General features: G+C 38.3%; 1 protein-coding gene across 1 annotated transcript; it reads left to right on the top strand.

Moving 5' to 3' along the window:
- Positions 1–6910: 6910 nt before the first annotated feature.
- Positions 6911–7861, top strand: LOC101833766 (olfactory receptor 2AG1-like). The gene has a single exon (XM_005075738.2). The coding sequence runs from the start codon at positions 6911–6913 to the stop codon at positions 7859–7861; it is 951 nt and encodes a 316-aa protein (XP_005075795.1).
- Positions 7862–16802: the final 8941 nt, after the last annotated feature.

Below are 16802 nucleotides of genomic sequence, written 5' to 3'. Positions count from 1 at the left end.
CCCATTTTGTGGGCTGCCTTTTTGTCTTGTTGACTGTGTTCTTTGCCTTACAGAAGCTTCTCAGTTTCATGAGGTCCCGTTTACTAATTGTCAATGTCAGTGTCTGTGCTACTGGTGTTATGTGCAGGAAGCAGTCTCCTATACCAACTTGTTCAAGGGTACCTCCCACTTTCTCTTCTAAGAAGTTCAGTGTTGCTGGATTATATTGAGGTCTTTGATCCATTTGGACTTAAGTTTTGGGTATGGTGATAAATATGGATCTATCTGTAGTCTTCTACGCACCAGCATCCAGTTGTGCCAACACCATTTGTTGAAGATGCTTTCTATTTTCCATTGTATAATTTTATCTTCTTTGTCAAAAATCACGTGTTTGTAGGTGTGTAGGTCCACATCAGGGTTTTCATTCTGCTGTCAGTCGCTACTTTAAATCAATGCTTCTTAAGTGCCAGGCTTTGGTGTGTGAACTTTACCTCATTGTTTTACTGAAGGTTCATTATAATCCCACTGTGGTCTTATACCAACATTGTCTCCATATTGCAGATGAGGAAATTGAGTTTAGGAGCAATTAAGTAACACATATCAGATGTTATTCTGCAAAAACAGGATTATCATTTATATGATATTCCATAACAAAATTTCCTAGTGTAAATCATATAGTAAGAAATCATACCAATGACTGCATGGTTTTCTGGTGTGTGGGTGTTAATTTTTCCAGCCCCTGTCTTATAAAAAGAACTTGATTGTATTATTTTCAAGTATATATCATGCCTGTGTACACATGAGTCTGTGAATCTGTAGACCAGAGGCATTGGATCTTGCAGAAGCTGGAGTTTCATATGGTTTTGGGCTTCCCTGCACAGGTCCTATGCAAGTGTTTTAGGCACACTTAGCTTCTGAGCCATCTCTTGAGTCCCTACCCCTTACTTTTTGAATCCTTAAATTTCTGGTTTTATGTTATTGTAAACAGCTGTTCCAAGTCCAAAATACAATGCCATTCTTTCCTTTTTTGCAAACGACCACAAGGAAGTGCCCAAAATTAAATAGCTACCCAAGTAGTGGAGCCTCTGGCAAACTGAATACTATTTAAAACAGTGTGTGTGTGTGTGTGTGTGTGTGTGTGTGTGTGTGTGTGTGATATGTATATTTGCTTACTGGAACAATGAAGAAAAGCTGTTTCATTCATAGTTAGGTTTTATTACAGTGAAGATATCAATTTACGATTAGCAAAGGCAAAGTGTTATGCCCAGATCACAGGGACCCTTAAAAGGCTACTAGGGAGACCAAATCAATTGAAGCTCCTTTTAAGTATCAATATAAAACATTTGTATGACTCAGTTTGTCAAAATAGCTTATGCATAACAAAGTCAGCAAAGACAAGGGGTGTGGCAAGCACACATTCTTAAGCATGAAGAGACCTTGAATAGGAAGAGACATTCTCTAAGTCAGTGGTTCCCGACTTTCCCCATGCTTTGACCTTTCAGTAGAGACTCATGGGCTCAGAAGATGCTCCACCCCTTTGCATCACAAGAAAGGAACATCTCAGTTTTGGGTGTTTAGGTTTTGGTGCTTATGACCGTGACCGTAATTTTTAGCCTTCTATTTTAAGTTTAAATATTAACAATGTAAAATGTTTCCAATGGCCTATAGCCTTATAAATTTAAATATTTTCTAAAATTTTCCTTTAAAAAATTCATTTTTTAAATTCTGTCAAACTCCAAAATTTCCTTGTTAAGAAGTTTAAAATTTCTCAAATACCTTCCTAATATCAAAAGTAAAGTACTCTTTTATTTTTACTTCAAGAGGAAGTACATATGGCATAACCATAATCTGTGTAAAGCAAAATTAAGCTCCAATAGTGCAAACAATCTAAAGTTCAATATCTAGGAATCATTCATAATGCTTTTGCTGGTTTTTGAGAGGCTTGGATCACCTTTTGGCCCCACCCTTGCAAACATATACATAGCCTGCCTTCTAGATCTCGGCCTGCTCCATTTCACTGTGGCTAGTGTTCTGGTGACTATCAGCTAGCACTGGCATTTCCAAAACTGTTAAGGTCCACCACTGCAACTGGACTCTCTTGGAACTCTAACCCTGCAGCCCTCAGCTGTTACCCATGATCAACTCATGTCTTTAAAAACCATTATCACCTGGGAGACTTAAATTACAAAATTAAATTACAAAGTTAGCTTAAAATTTTAAAGTTTAGCTGCCAGAGGTCACCTTTAATCAATATGTCAGTGAAATCATGTGGCATTCACCCTTTTTAACCCTAATAAAAATGGCTGCCAGACATGTGACTGCCCAAAAATGTCTCAAACTATTTTCAATATTTTATTCAACCGTTTGTGTTTTCATTGTCTTCATTAAGGCATTTTATTCATATCCTCATTAAGGCCCTTGAACACATTTATAATTGCTAGTTTGAAATCCTTGTCTTGTGCCTCAGCCAATTTGCTTATCTTGGGGATTATTGCAGTGTGGTTGTTTTCTTCTGTAGAAGGAATATTGCCCTGGTTCTTCCTGGATGGGTTTTGTGCTATAAGTTAAGCATCTGGAGCTACGGTGTTTGCTGTTTTCTTGTTGTAGCTACCTGGTCTTAGGTTTGTTGGGTGGGTGTTTCATTATTTGTTTGTATTGCTCCAATATGACACGTTGTGGATGGGAAGAATGATGCTTGCTTCTCAGTCTTTCAGTTTTATTGGGTTTTGGGATTCAGACAAAAGCTGGCACCAGGTCTGCAATTATGGTTGGAATGCTTGATTTCAACTCCAAGTAGTCTCAGATTTGTTCCGAGGTTTAGCTGACTGATAGGCTAGTAGGCATTCTGAGTCTGCAATTTTCTTAAGCAGGACTTGGAGTCCTACTCCAGGAAATCTGGCAGATGCAGATTTTTTTCTGGCTATGGATTGCAGTGTGTCTGAAGTGAATGGAGGTGGGCTAGGAAGAAGGGCTAAGCAGGCAGGAAGTACCAGGTCTAAGAGTACTCTGAAGAGACCAGGATAGAGGAAGGGAACAGGACACAGGTAGAGTACCTGAATCACAGCCAAGTGTAGTGGTTGCAATGTACTTAATAGAGAAGTGATTCTGCAGGGCAGGCAGGGAATCACAAAGGAAAAAGATGGGCTTTAAGAAATGGCTGAAGTGTATGACAAGGAAGAATAGGACTGCAGTTCTCAACCTGTGGGTCACAACCATCAGAAGATACACATTTCTGATGGATTTATGAACTGAGAAACCACGCAGTAGCAAAATTACAATTATAAAGTAGCAATAGAAATAAATGTATTGTTGGTGTGCTGTAGAATACTATTTTAAGAAACGTTGTATTTATATATACTATGGAAGGTTTGTTTTAATGATGAAATATGTGTTGCATTCTTTTATGTTGCATTTGTTTAACTCGGTGAAGCTGTGATATTTTGCCTGTCTAAAACACATGATTGGTCTAATAAAGAGCTGAACAGTCAATAACAAGGAAGGAGAAAGGATAAGAGGGGCCTCCAGGCAGAGAGAATAAATAGAAAGAGAAAAAGAGGGATCAGGAAGCAAAAGAGATCGAGCAGTGAAAAAAGAAGGACCCAGCCACCCAGTCACACAGCCACAGAGTGAGAGTGGAAGTACAGAAGAAAAGGGAAAAGCCCAGAGGCAAAGGATAGATGGGATAACTTAAGAAAAGCTGGCTAAAAATAAGCCAAGCTAAAGGTTAGGCACTTGTTATTAAGAATAAGCCTCTATGTTTTTATTTGAGAGCTGGGTGGCAGGCCTCTCAAAAGTGTAAAGAGTAAAAACAACCAACTGCATGAAGGTTCTTAGGACCACTTGAAATATTTGCTTTTCACTGGAGATGACCTACAGGACGAGAATCACTGAAATAGGAGAACCCTAGGTCCACACCAAAAGGCTAACTCCCATGTGAATGGGGGTGAGCTGTGCTGGAATCTGGATCTTAATGAACCTTTTAATGAAAATCCCCTGACTTGGCACATCTGTATACCTTACCCATTAAACTGCCATTGGGTCTGAGGTCTTCTACCCCGCATTGTCTTATATAGAAACTTACAGAATAGATGGTGATGAGACCTATCCAGGAAACAATAAACCTCTTTATGGAGCTTCAATTAAGCAAAAAAAAAGATGTCTTACAGTTTCTGTTACTGTTGTATTCTTCATTGCTACCTGTGCTTTTGGTATGTGTTAGTATCCGCTACAGGAGATAGCCAAGGACAAGTGCCAATATCAGGTTTTCCTTCATTGGCCTCTTAATATCATTTTGTAACTTTCACAGCTGGTTAAACTCTGTTTCTCCTGCTCATCTTTCTGCACAGATGTTCACATAGGCATATGTCTATGTGGTTTGTGAACACAGGATTCAGCTGTTCAGCCTGTGCCTGCCTCCGCTATCAATGCTCTAGGTCAGGCTATCCCAACCTCTTACCCAGTTCCTTCCTTATCCTCCTTTCTTCTTCAGTCTCTTTTTATTTATACACAAGTAAATGATAAAAAATGCTGCTTGAGGGTCCATTGCTTTCTATTTTAAACTTTAAGAAAATTAAATCAAAGTTTCCATTTCTTGATTACAAAAATAATACAAATAAGAAAATTGCCAGTCATGTTTTCAATAGGAGAAATACCTAAAGTGAATTTACTATTATAAAACTGACAATTTTCCAATTTTGTTTTCCGTTGTAATTATTAGAATTTGTCGATATTGCATCAGCTTTGTGTCTGATGTTCTGCCCTAACATGGAATGGCTACTTCTCCATTATTATGTTTAAGTCTTGGTCAGTCAATTTTCTCTGTCAATTTTAGGAGTTTCTTAGGAAAGTGCAAGTCCTGTCTTCATGCAATAAATTCTCACCTTATGGGAGTCTCTCATTCCTTCCCGGAGAACACATTTAAATAAATGTATATATAATATTGTACATATCTGCAAACTCTGTAATTTTAGTTATTTGTTATACTGAGCATTTTACCTCTGTTTTCTTTATTATTATTATTTGTTTTTTTCAAAACAGAGTTTCTCTGTATAACTCTGACTATACTGGAACTCACTCTATACAGGCTGGTCTCAAACTCATAGAGATCCATCTGTTTCTGCCTCCCTGAATTCTGAGGTTAAAGAAGTGTGTCTTTACTGCCCAGCACATGTTTACCTCTTACATTGTCATTAGCAGTTGTCATTGTATAAAGGGATAGGCTTCGTTAAGATAGTTTCATACAAGTGCATCATTTATTTGGGTAATTTTTACAATATCCTATATTATTGTTCTTTATTTTCTGTTTCATTTCTTGCTAGTTTTCTTCATGATTCCTGCATTCATTGTAAGAGAAACTGGTGGCCCCATAGCTAATTCAGATATAGAGCTCTCAGAAAAACAAGCTATAAAACACACCCAGGAGGATTCATTACTTTACTATTTCCTAGACTAATGTTTCCAAGGGAGGCCATTTCATCTGGGAGGTGTCTCTCTGAAGATAGCAATAGAAGAAGTATGAAAGGAGACCACAAGCTTCGAGGGCAAAGTAATGTGCAACTCAACAAAGCCTCAGCTTACCTCTACCCTGATGTACATTTAGGTGGGGCCTTTTGGACCTCTCTTCTAATTTCCACTTTCTTTCATACACCTTTGATCTTTGGTCCCATATGGCAGCAGGAATAAAAATCTGAGCATCTGGACCCAAGAAAAGTTGGATACATGACATGGGCATAGAAGATTTCTTTCCATGCAACCCATTAAAGAGAAACAGTTTCTACTCATTTTTCTATGTCAAAACTGGAAGACATCTTTATCCATGGGACAGTACCCAAAGAATGTTAGCTGCCTGGTTGCCCCCACATCTGTCTTCAGAGAACATCTGTAGATGAAAGAAAAGGATAATGCCCCTGACAACTGACATTATAAGAATTCCTTCTGTACATACTTAACCAGCTTAGCAAAACAAACCAATTTGATACCACTGAAAAACCACTTCTGTCCTTCTTTGTACTGAATAGCCTGCATCTTCATGCAGCTGAAGAGAAGCAGAGGTGGTTAGGCAGCTAAACCTTTATCCAGCCAAGGTGAGAAATTTATCTCTAATTAAATTAAATGTGTAACCTGTTAGGATATTATGGCAGTATAAAGTCCAAATCAGAACTTTAAGACTTAAAGTATGCCATGCGGTTGTGGCACACATCATTAATCCCAGCACTTGGGAAGGAGAGGCAGGTGGATCTTTATGAGTTTCCAGCCATCCTGGTCTACAAAGTGAGTTCCAGGGCAGCTAGGGCTATTACACAGAGGAAATGCTGTCTCAGGAAAAAAATACAGTATCAAAATTTCTATTGCTTTGAGTTCCATCATCTTTTCAATTGCTCTGTTTTAGGACTGATAAAGGCATGTTTAGGCCCCACGACTACATTCACCTGCTTTGTTGTAAATACACATTACTTTACACTGTGGTAATAGTATAACAGTTTTGCAAATATGCCATTTCACAGTACTTTAGTAATAGAAATGTGAGCTATGCTGTACCAGGACATTTATGTGCAGTGATGTACTTGTATATCTTTGTGTGCTCCTTACTAGTATATCTATGAGTGCTGATGCCATTCATCTGTGAGTCCTCCACCCTGTACATTTCTGTAATAGTACATCTGTGTATGGCTGTACTCCGATATCTATGTGTTCTGCTTTATGAGATTAAAGTCTGGAGCTGTGTCCTTCCTTTCCAGTAGTAATTTCAATATTCATCTTCAGAAGTTTTATTAAGACAAAAGCCAGGAATTTGAATGTCAATTAGGAAAGTTATACAAAAGAAAAATAGCATTTATTACTGGAGTTTCAAGGTGTTAACATAAAAACTAGGTGTATATTAATAAAATTTCATTGACTCATTTGTTTCTAGGCAACAAAAGATATCATTAAAATGGAATTCTGGAACTCCACCTTGGGAAGTGGCTTCATCTTGGTGGGGATTCTGGATGACAGTGGCTATCCTGAACTGCTCTGTGCCACAATCACAGCCCTGTACACATTGGCTCTGACCAGCAACGGACTTCTGCTCCTGGTCATCACCATGGATGCCCGGCTTCATGTGCCCATGTATTTCCTGCTTGGACAGCTCTCTCTTATGGACCTCCTCTTGACATCAGTCATCACTCCCAAGGCTATCATGGATTTTATACTCAAAGACAATACTATCTCCTTTGGAGGTTGTGCCTTTCAAATGTTTCTAGAACTGACACTTGGTGGTGCAGAGGACCTCCTTTTGGCTTTTATGGCCTATGACAGGTATGTGGCCATTTGCCATCCTTTGAATTACATGATCTTCATGAGGCCAAGTGTCTGCTGGTTTATGGTAGCCACATCATGGATCCTGGCATCTCTGATGGCCATAGTATTTACCATGTACACTATGCTGTATCCCTTCTGCAAATCTAGGCAGATCAGACACCTGTTCTGTGAGATCCCACCATTGTTGAAGCTGGCCTGTGCGGACACCTCTGCCTATGAGCTCATGGTTTACTTGACAGGTGTTTCTGTGCTGATTCTCCCTCTTGCTGTTATCCTGGCCTCTTATGTACGAATTCTTTTTAGTGTACTCCACATGCCCTCAAACGAGGGCAGGAAGAAAGCTCTTGTCACCTGTTCTTCCCATCTGATAGTGGTTGGGATGTGGTACGGGGGTGCTTCATTCATGTATGTTCTTCCCAGTCAATTCCACAGTCCCAAACAAGACAACATCCTGTCTGTTTTCTATACTATTGTCACTCCAGCTCTGAATCCCCTCATCTACAGCCTGAGGAATAAGGAAGTCACTGGGGCCTTAAGGAGAATTCTTGGAAAACACTTGTGGCCAACACAATCTACTTTCTAGGTAATTATTTCTAATAGCTACTTTCTAAACATCCCCCTCAAAGTCAGATTTTAGCTATAAATGTAATACTCCTGGTTAAATCAAGTCAGTATCAAGTATATCTGTTGATTGTAAAGTATAGGAATGAAACTACTCTGTTTAAATACAATATGAACTTTTTCTCCATGAGATATTTTATAGGATGGTTACCCACATAGAACCTGTATACATATTTATGTGAATTATTCCATCTTGGATTCAGATAATCATCTTAGTGAGTTATGGCAACATAAAAGGTTTCTTCACCTATTGGCACACTGTGATTTTTTTCTCCTTATTTTATGGTGGCCTTACAGAGCAATGATGGGGTGCTCAAGTCTGATGTCAGAGTATAGGGGTGGGAATTCAGTTCCCCGCACTGTCATGTATAACTTTGAACCTGCACATAGCCTTTTGAACCAAAGTCTTTAAGTTACAAATTTGCTGTAATAAGACACCTATTTCATATCTTTGTAGTCAGGGCTGAGTAAAACCATACACATAAATACTTTCAGTGAGGATTCTGGAATATGATGATTACCCATCAATTGTAACAGTTATAAGACAAAATTGCATTGAAAATTGTAAGTGGTAGTAGGATGTTTTGTAAAGTAACTATGTTCTTTGTTGCTATTAAAAATGAGCACTCTCCTTTCTGGGGCTTCTGTGTGGCTTGAGCTTACACAAGTCTTGTGCATACTGTCAAAACCACTGTGAGTTCCTATGTACAACTGTTTTGTTGTTTCTGCAAAGCACTCTGTGTTTGTAGTCATCCACCTCCTCTGCATTGTACAGTTTTTCTACCCACTCTTCCACGATGATGTGTAAGGGGATGTAATATAGATGTTTTACTAAATGCTGACCATTCCATAGTCTCCTGTTCTCTATATCTTGGAAACTTGTTGGTCTCTGTGTTAATTGATACCTACTTTAAAAGGAATCCTCTCTAATGAGGCTAAACAGATACATAGTCTAGGTCTTCTCATAAGCACTATGAACTGTCTAGTCACAGATTCTTGATCCCAATAACTGAATTGTGTAGAGTGAGACTCAAATTCAATCCAAAAGTTCTTGGCTACTGCCATGTTGTATAATCCATGCATAAGGTGTTGGGGTTGTGCCACAGTGCCTGCTCAATTTTTAAAACAAGAAATTTTATCTCTTCTGCTTCTCTGTGTTTATTAGTATAGATGAGATCTTCTAGGAATTGCATTATTCCTGCAGCTGAGGTGATTAGTATCTTTACTGTATTAGGTCTTTCAGTCAGTAAGCAAGATAAGGCTCTTGAGTTATTTAAATCTTTTACTTCTTTTATCAGCATAGGTTTATAACTAAGGACCTCAGAGGTACTACGGGAATGCATTATACTGTTGAGCCATATCTGAAGCTTTTATTTATTTATTTATTTACTTATTTACTTATTTATTTATTTATATATTTATATATTATTTGGTTTTTCGAGACAGGGTTTCTATCTATTGCTTTGGAGGTTGTCCTGGAACTCGCTCTGTAGACCAGGTTTGCCTTGAACTCACAGAAATCTGCCTGTCTCTGCCTCCCAAGCGCTGGGATCAAAGGCATGCATTACCAACGCCAGGCATGAAACTTTTTTTTAACTTGCTTTCTTGCTTAATTTTCAAGATAGGCTTCTCATAGGATGTTCAGATATCCTCGTAGGATGTGCCTTGAACTTGTGATCCTGTTACCTCAGCCCTCTCAAGTAGCTAGGACTGCAAACCTGTACCACACTAGGTGTACTGGTTACCTTGTTGCTTTGACATATTCCTAACTCCAGGAAGGAGTTAGCTCGCAGTTTGAGGGGACACAGTTGATGATGCAGAGGAGGCATGGTAGCAGAAGCATGATGTGGCTGGTTATATTGTGTCCTGTTAGGAAGCCAAGTAATGAATGTTGGCACTCAATTTGCTTTCCTTTCCCTCTTTTTATTATGTTGGAGACCCTAACCCATGGGATGATACTACTTACATGCAGGGTTGGTCTTCCTTCATGGAAAAACCATCATAGATACAACCAGGCTATGTCTTCTAAGTGATTACAAATTTAGTCAAGTTAACTGTGAAGAATATCCATTGCATAGACTAGTTTCTTTGAGCAATAATAAAAATATTTCTTTTTGGTTTGTAGAACATATAGAAATGTGCTTGTTTTTGTTTATTGATCTTGAATCTTGTGATTTCCCTGTACTTATTTAATATAGTAGAATTTCTTTTTCTTATTTTCTAAGTAAATAGTTATACCATCTGCAAATAAGGACTTTGCAAAAACTTTCCCAGCCTGGTTTGCTTTTCATTTTCTGTTCTTTAATGTGTAGCTTTCCATAACTGTTGACTAAAACTGGTGACAACTGATGTCTTTGCTTTGGACCTGCACGTAGGAAGAAAGATATTGTTTTTACCATTAAGTGTGATGTTAGCTTGTTAGCTGTGGCTTTTTTTTTTTTTGCTGTTCTTTGCCAAGTTGTTGAAGTTACCCTTTTGTTACTGGTTTGTTTAGAAGTGTACCTCCCACCCCAAATCAAACCTGGGCCTCAGGTATGCTTGGCAAGTGCTCTTTACCACTGACCTGTGCCCTAGGCTTTGTTGAGATTTATTACTAGGAATTAAACATTATTTTTGTTTTAGTGTGAGTGTCTGTGTGTCTGAATGCCACATGTGTGCAGTGTTTCTGGAGGTCAGAAGACAGTGTCCAATGACCTGGAGCTGCAGTTTTGAGCTGTTCTACATGAATGCTGAGAACCAAATTCAGATCCCTGGAAGAGCAGCAAATACTTTTAACCAGTTGGTATATTTCTCTAGATTCATACAGGTTTTTTTTCTTTCAAGAGAGATTTCTTGAAGAAATAAAGTCAGTAGGATGTAATGACAAGATTTAGAGGATGGTGGAAAATGCTGAAGCAAAGATGATGATCAAATTTGGGAATTGGGTAACAGAAAACTGGGTGGGCCATTGACAGGAAGTCAAAAGCCTGGATGGTATAAAGAACTGTGATTTTCTTTCTTCTTCTTCTTCTTTTTTTTTATTCTTAAGTTCCTAGAACTTTTTGTAATAGAAAAATCAGCATAATAACAACTCTGGAGAAAATCTTAAAAAATGAAAATTAATTCTTATACATCAAAAGCCCTAAAACAAATATCCTTTTATAATTTTCATATTATCTTGAATTTTAAAAAATATGTGAATTTGTTTTTAAGACATTCTTAGTAGTTTAAAGACAATTTTTATACTTTGGACATTTGTTATATAAATATTTTTCATATTTCTTTCTTTATTTATTTTTAAGTTTAGATTTAGACTAGAAACAAGGTTGCTTCACAAGTCAGTTCCAGGTCCCTCTCCATTTCCATCCCCTCCTCCTGTGCCCTCCCACCAACCCCCCCAATATCCCCTCATTTTCCCAGGGAGGGTGAGTCCCTCCATGGGGGTGTCCATAGTCTGTCATTTCATCCAGGGCAGGGCCTAGACCCTCCCCCAAGAGTTCAGGGTGAGAGTGCACCTCACATTGTTGGATGGGAGTCCAAAGTCCATGTGTATATTCGGGATAAATACTGATGTACTGCCCAAGGCTCAATAGATTACCTAGGCCTCCTCACTGACACTCACATTCAGGGGGTCTTGATCAGTCCCATGCTGGATTCCCAGGCATCAGCCTGGGATTCAAGAGTTAACCCTTGTCAGGCCAGCTGTTTCTGGGGGTTAAACCAGCCCAGTCTTAATCCCTTTGGTCATCAGTCCTCCCTCTCTGTTACTGGCTTTCTTGAGTTCAGCTCAGTGCTTAGCCGTGGGAGTCTGCCTCTTTTTCCATCAGCTACTGAATGAAGTTTCTATTTCTCAGACTCTCTGGCCATGGGATTGTAGGCTGGCACTCCCCAGATCTATGTCTAAAATCCATATATGAGAGAGTACATGCCATGTTTCTCTTTTTGTGACTGGGTTACCTCACTCAGGATGGTTTCTTCTAGTGTCATCCATTCGCCTGCAAATCTCAGAATTTGTTTTTAAGACATTCTTAGTAGTTTAAAGACAGTTTTTATACTTTGGACATTTATTATATAAATATTTTTCATATTTCTTTATAATTTATTTTGAAGGAATTTCCCCACTATAAAATATATTACTCTCAAATTGTAAATATTTAAACATTTAAAATTATTATAATGCTTACATGTTAGACTGTAAAGGATTAAATTGTTTAGCTTTATTGAGAATGTAATCACTATAGTTTTTTATTTAATACTCTGACACTGCCCAAGGTAAAAAAAATGTTTCTACATATTTTCATATTCTTGATGAAATAGTTTAATGCCTAGGAATTGATTCCTTAGATACTCTAGCTTTGTGTCAGTTAATCCACAGACCAATTGGTCAGATTTGTTGGTATTTTCAGAAAAATATATTTCTAATAAATTTGACTAAATTTCATCATTTTGTGTGAGAAATTTCAGTTTTCTAACACTTTAAAAGGTTACTTTATATTTTCCTCCCAGTATTTTTTTTAGCATTTTTTAATTTTAATTAGCTTGTTTCACATGTCAATCCCAGTTCCCTCTCCCTCCCCTCCTCCCGCACCCCCCACATCCCCCCATCCTCCCACCCTATTGCCAATTCCTTCCTCATAGGGGATATCTAGAGTCTATCATTTCATTCAGGGTAGGGTCCAGGCACTCCCCTAAGAGTCCAGGCAGAGAGAGCATCCCTCTTTGTGTTATGGACACACAATGTCTGTTAGTATTCGAGAGATAAACACTGATCCACTGCTCAGGACCCCATAGGAAGCCCAAGCCTCCTCATTGACTCTCACATGCAGGGGGTCTGGATCGGTCCCATGCTGGCCTCCCAGCTCTCCATCTGTAGTCTGGGGGATTCTTCTGTCAGTTTCAAAGTTTGTGTAATGGACTGGTGGGACTGCTCAGTGGATAAAGGCTGAATGATCCCTGGGACTTACTTGGCAGAAGGAGAGAATTTGCTCTGAAAGCTGCCCTCTGACCTCCATGAGTATACTGTGGAAATTGCAAACAGACAGACACACAATCAAATGCAATTTAAAAGTTTTTTTTTAAGGTAGGGGCTGGAGAGGTGACTCAGTGCTTAAGAACATTAGTGTTCTTGTAAATTTAGTTCCCAGCAATGGCAGTTCAAACTGCCTGTAACTCCAGTTCCTGGTGATCCATTGCCTTCTTCGGACCTCTGAGGGCCCCTTCTTGCATGCGGTGCACAGACTCACACTCAGAAACATGCACATAAAAATAAAATAAAATAATTAAAGTAAAACCAAACAAAGTACACACACTAACTTTGCTTTTTGACTAAAATTTGGCCTTGTATGTCTGATGGGATGCTCTTATTAGCTGTTGAAGATTATCAAAGAAATTTGGTTGGCAATTCATCTTAACAGTATTTTGAAGAATTTTTCTTGCCTTGTAAACTCAGGACCTTGGCTTATTTAAGTCTATTAATATATATAATTTTCAGGAAAGCATTTCACAGGACCTAGGGGAATGGCTCTGTACATAAAATGCTTGCTATGCAAGATGTAAGGTTGGGAGCTTGGATCCTCAGCATGCACTGATGCACAATGCTAGATGGTGGTGTAAACCTAAAATTTCAGTGCTAGGGAGGTCATATGGGAAGATGCTTGGGTTTCCTGGCAAGCTAGTTTTGCTGAGTTTGGGTGAAAATGTTAGTGAGAGATGTTGTGTCAAAAAGTAAGTGATAGAAGATATTTCATGCCAACCTCTGGCCTCTGCATACATATGCACAAATGCATATATATATATATATATATCACATAAAAATTCACAATCAATAAAGTTTTCACTAACAATCTAACATACAGGGCTGGAGAGATGGCTCAGCAGGTACAGCACTCACTGGCTGTTCTTCCTAAGGACCCAGGTGAACCAGCACCTACTATCTGAAGCATTTTGTAGTACATACACTCCATAGTACATGCAATCAAAACAGTCAAAAATATTTGTTGAAATTTTTATACAGCAACCACATCAGTAAGAAATGCTAGTATAGATACAAAGGGGCCAGAGAGATGGCTCAGCAGGTATTGTGATTTGCTGTCAAGCCTGACGATCTGAGTGTGATTTCTTGAACCCATGTGATAGAATTCAAGAACCAACTTTCCACAGCTGTCCTCTGATTTCTATGCCCACATAGACTGTTGTGCATGCATATACACATATAAGATTTTTTAATTTAAATTTATTTATTTTATTCTGTGTATATGGGTATTTTGCCTGCATGTGTATCTGTGTATCATGTGTGTGCCTGGGACCTGCAGAGGTGAGAAGAAGGCATTAGCTACCCTGGAACTGTAGTTAGGCATGCTTGTGAGCCACCATATGCTGAGAACTGAACCCTGGGTCTTCTGCAAGAGTAGTAAGTGCTGGTAGTTGCCCAGCCATCCATTCAGATCCATATAAACAAATTAAAAAACAAAACAAAAACAAGGACCATGAAAACATTCAAAACATTTTTAGGAGCTGAAGATATGGCTCAGAGGTTAAGAGCACTTTCGCAGGAATAGAGAGAACTTAGTTTCTGGCATCCATGTGGGATGGCTCACAACTACTTGAAACTCTAATGCTAGGGGATCTTTTGGTCTCCTTGGGTATCTGCAGACACATGGACAAACACATACCCTAAGTGAAATCTCACTGTAAAAAGTAAGTGTTAAGGGCTGGCAAGATTGTTCAGCAGGAAAGGCTTGCTGCCAAGTCTTCCAACCTTAGTTTAATTGATGGAGCCCACATGGTGCAAGGAGACATTGACCAAGGGTGACTGTTCCCACAAATTAATTAAAAACGTTTTAAAAGTTAAAAATGTTAGCCAACTGTGTTAAATCATAGTTGTACTCCAGCACTTTGCAGCTGCAGGCAGGAGGTTGGAGATGGAGGTTGGCTTATGCTACAAAGTAAATTCTAGGCCAATATGAGTTGCATAAGTAGACTGTCTCAAATAAAATTTATAATGACTAGAGAAAATATTGACAAATATGTTTGCTAGCATATTAGTAAATGCAAACATGTCTGTAAGGGAATGTTTATATCACATTTATTAATAAATATTCACACATTAATGTGAACATCTGAAATTATTATTAATACATGTAATTTTAGTCTATCAAAATAATATACTGATGTAAAACATCAGGTTCTTGTTTCTGCTTTCTTTAGATAAACATGTAAATTTGATTTGATAATTTCAGTGATTTTATTGTTTAGTAAAATAAGTTTTAGGGAATATATGAATATATGTGTTAAAGGTTATGAACCAAATGATTGAAAACAGAAGGATCAGTAATAAGAGGTTGTTGAGTTCTATGTGACCATGTAATGGAATATAGTATGTTAACAAAAGAATGAGGTTGGAATATCTCTCAAGATGAAAGAACTTCCAGTGTGTGTTAAGTATAAAAGTGCAAATTGAGAACAGTGTACCAGTCTTAACATTTTTTGTTTAAAGTTTATTTTGTTGTTTTCTTATTCTGCTTTTCACTTGTAATTGTTTCTATTGTGTGAGACATGCTTTGAATAATTAGCTCTGGCTGCATTTTTAAAGCATTAGCCTTTTAAAGTTACCATAGCATTAGTATTTTCTACTTGTCACATACTGTATTACATACTTTGAAAAATGGAAAATATAAAATAAACTACAAGCAGAATTTTTAGCAGCCACTTAATACTCTCTGTGATGGGAAGGCAATGTGGTTATGTATATTACCATGTGTTTTGCCTGGTCTGATGGCTGATTTGTGGGTTTCCTGGTGACATCTTCCCTTTGCAAAGTTGTTTAGTTGTTTACCATCCAGATTTCTATACCTATAGAGGTCCATGACAGCCTACTGTGTAAGAAAACCTTCCTCCATGAACTTTGTTTTGGGACATGTTCCCCACTGAGTTTTATTCAATCATTTTTCTCTCTTCCTGCTCCTCCACTCTGAATAGACTTTATAAACAGATTATCTTATGTGCAAAGTTACTTTAAACTAATGTATTTGTCAGTATAGCAACATTAAGTGTTCCATGTTTTTTATTTTTAGATTTATTTTTCTGTATGTGAATGAGTGTTTTGCCTTGCATGTATGTATGTGCCTGCAGAGGCCAGAAGAGGACATGGAACTGAGAAACTTAGAGATGGTCATAGCACTGATGTCATGTGAGTGCTGGGAGTTGAACCTAGGTCCTCAGCAAGAGCAACAAATACACTTTTAATCTCTGAGCACTCTCTTTTCAGTCTCTCCTCATTTTTTAAAGATTTGCCTTATTTTATGTGTATATATGTGTGGCTGAATATGTATGTGCACTATATTGATGCAATACCCTCAGATGTCAGAAAACGGCATCATCTGGTAGTTGTAGTTGCCCAGTGTGTGTAGGAAAATAACCTGTGTTGTGGGAAAGAGCAGCAAATGTTCTTAACTGCTTAGCCATCTCTCTAGTTCCTCTTACCCATTCTTTTTTGTTTGTTTTTGTTTTTTTGAGACAGGGTTTCTCTATGCAACTTTGGCTGTACTAGAAGTCAGTCTGTAGACCTATCCCTCTTCTGGGAAGGGTGAGCTGGCTATTCGTGATGGAGTGTTGATGAGCTCAGCCTTCTGAAGGCCTTGTGCAGGTCTCATGTAGGTAACCACGGATACTGAGAGTTCATGGGTGCAACAGCCATGTTACATCCTGAGAACAACAGTTTACAACATTACTTGCCATCATCCTTTGACACTGATTTTCTTATTTTTTTCCAGTTTTCTTCAGCAGTGTTCTTGAGCTTTGGAAGAGGAGGGTGGTGGGTGATACAAATGTTCCGTTATTGCTGAACACTCAGCAGTCCGTTATTTATTCTCAGCACTTTGACCAGTTATGAGTTTACTAAGCAACCCCTCTACAAACTGAAGCTC

This window comes from Mesocricetus auratus, unplaced genomic scaffold (assembly GCF_017639785.1).
Source record: "Mesocricetus auratus isolate SY011 unplaced genomic scaffold, BCM_Maur_2.0 Super-Scaffold_4256, whole genome shotgun sequence".
Lineage (NCBI taxonomy): Eukaryota > Metazoa > Chordata > Mammalia > Rodentia > Cricetidae > Mesocricetus > Mesocricetus auratus.
The sequence above is the reverse complement of the archived record's forward strand: the minus strand, read 5'-3'. Positions and strand labels throughout refer to the sequence as shown.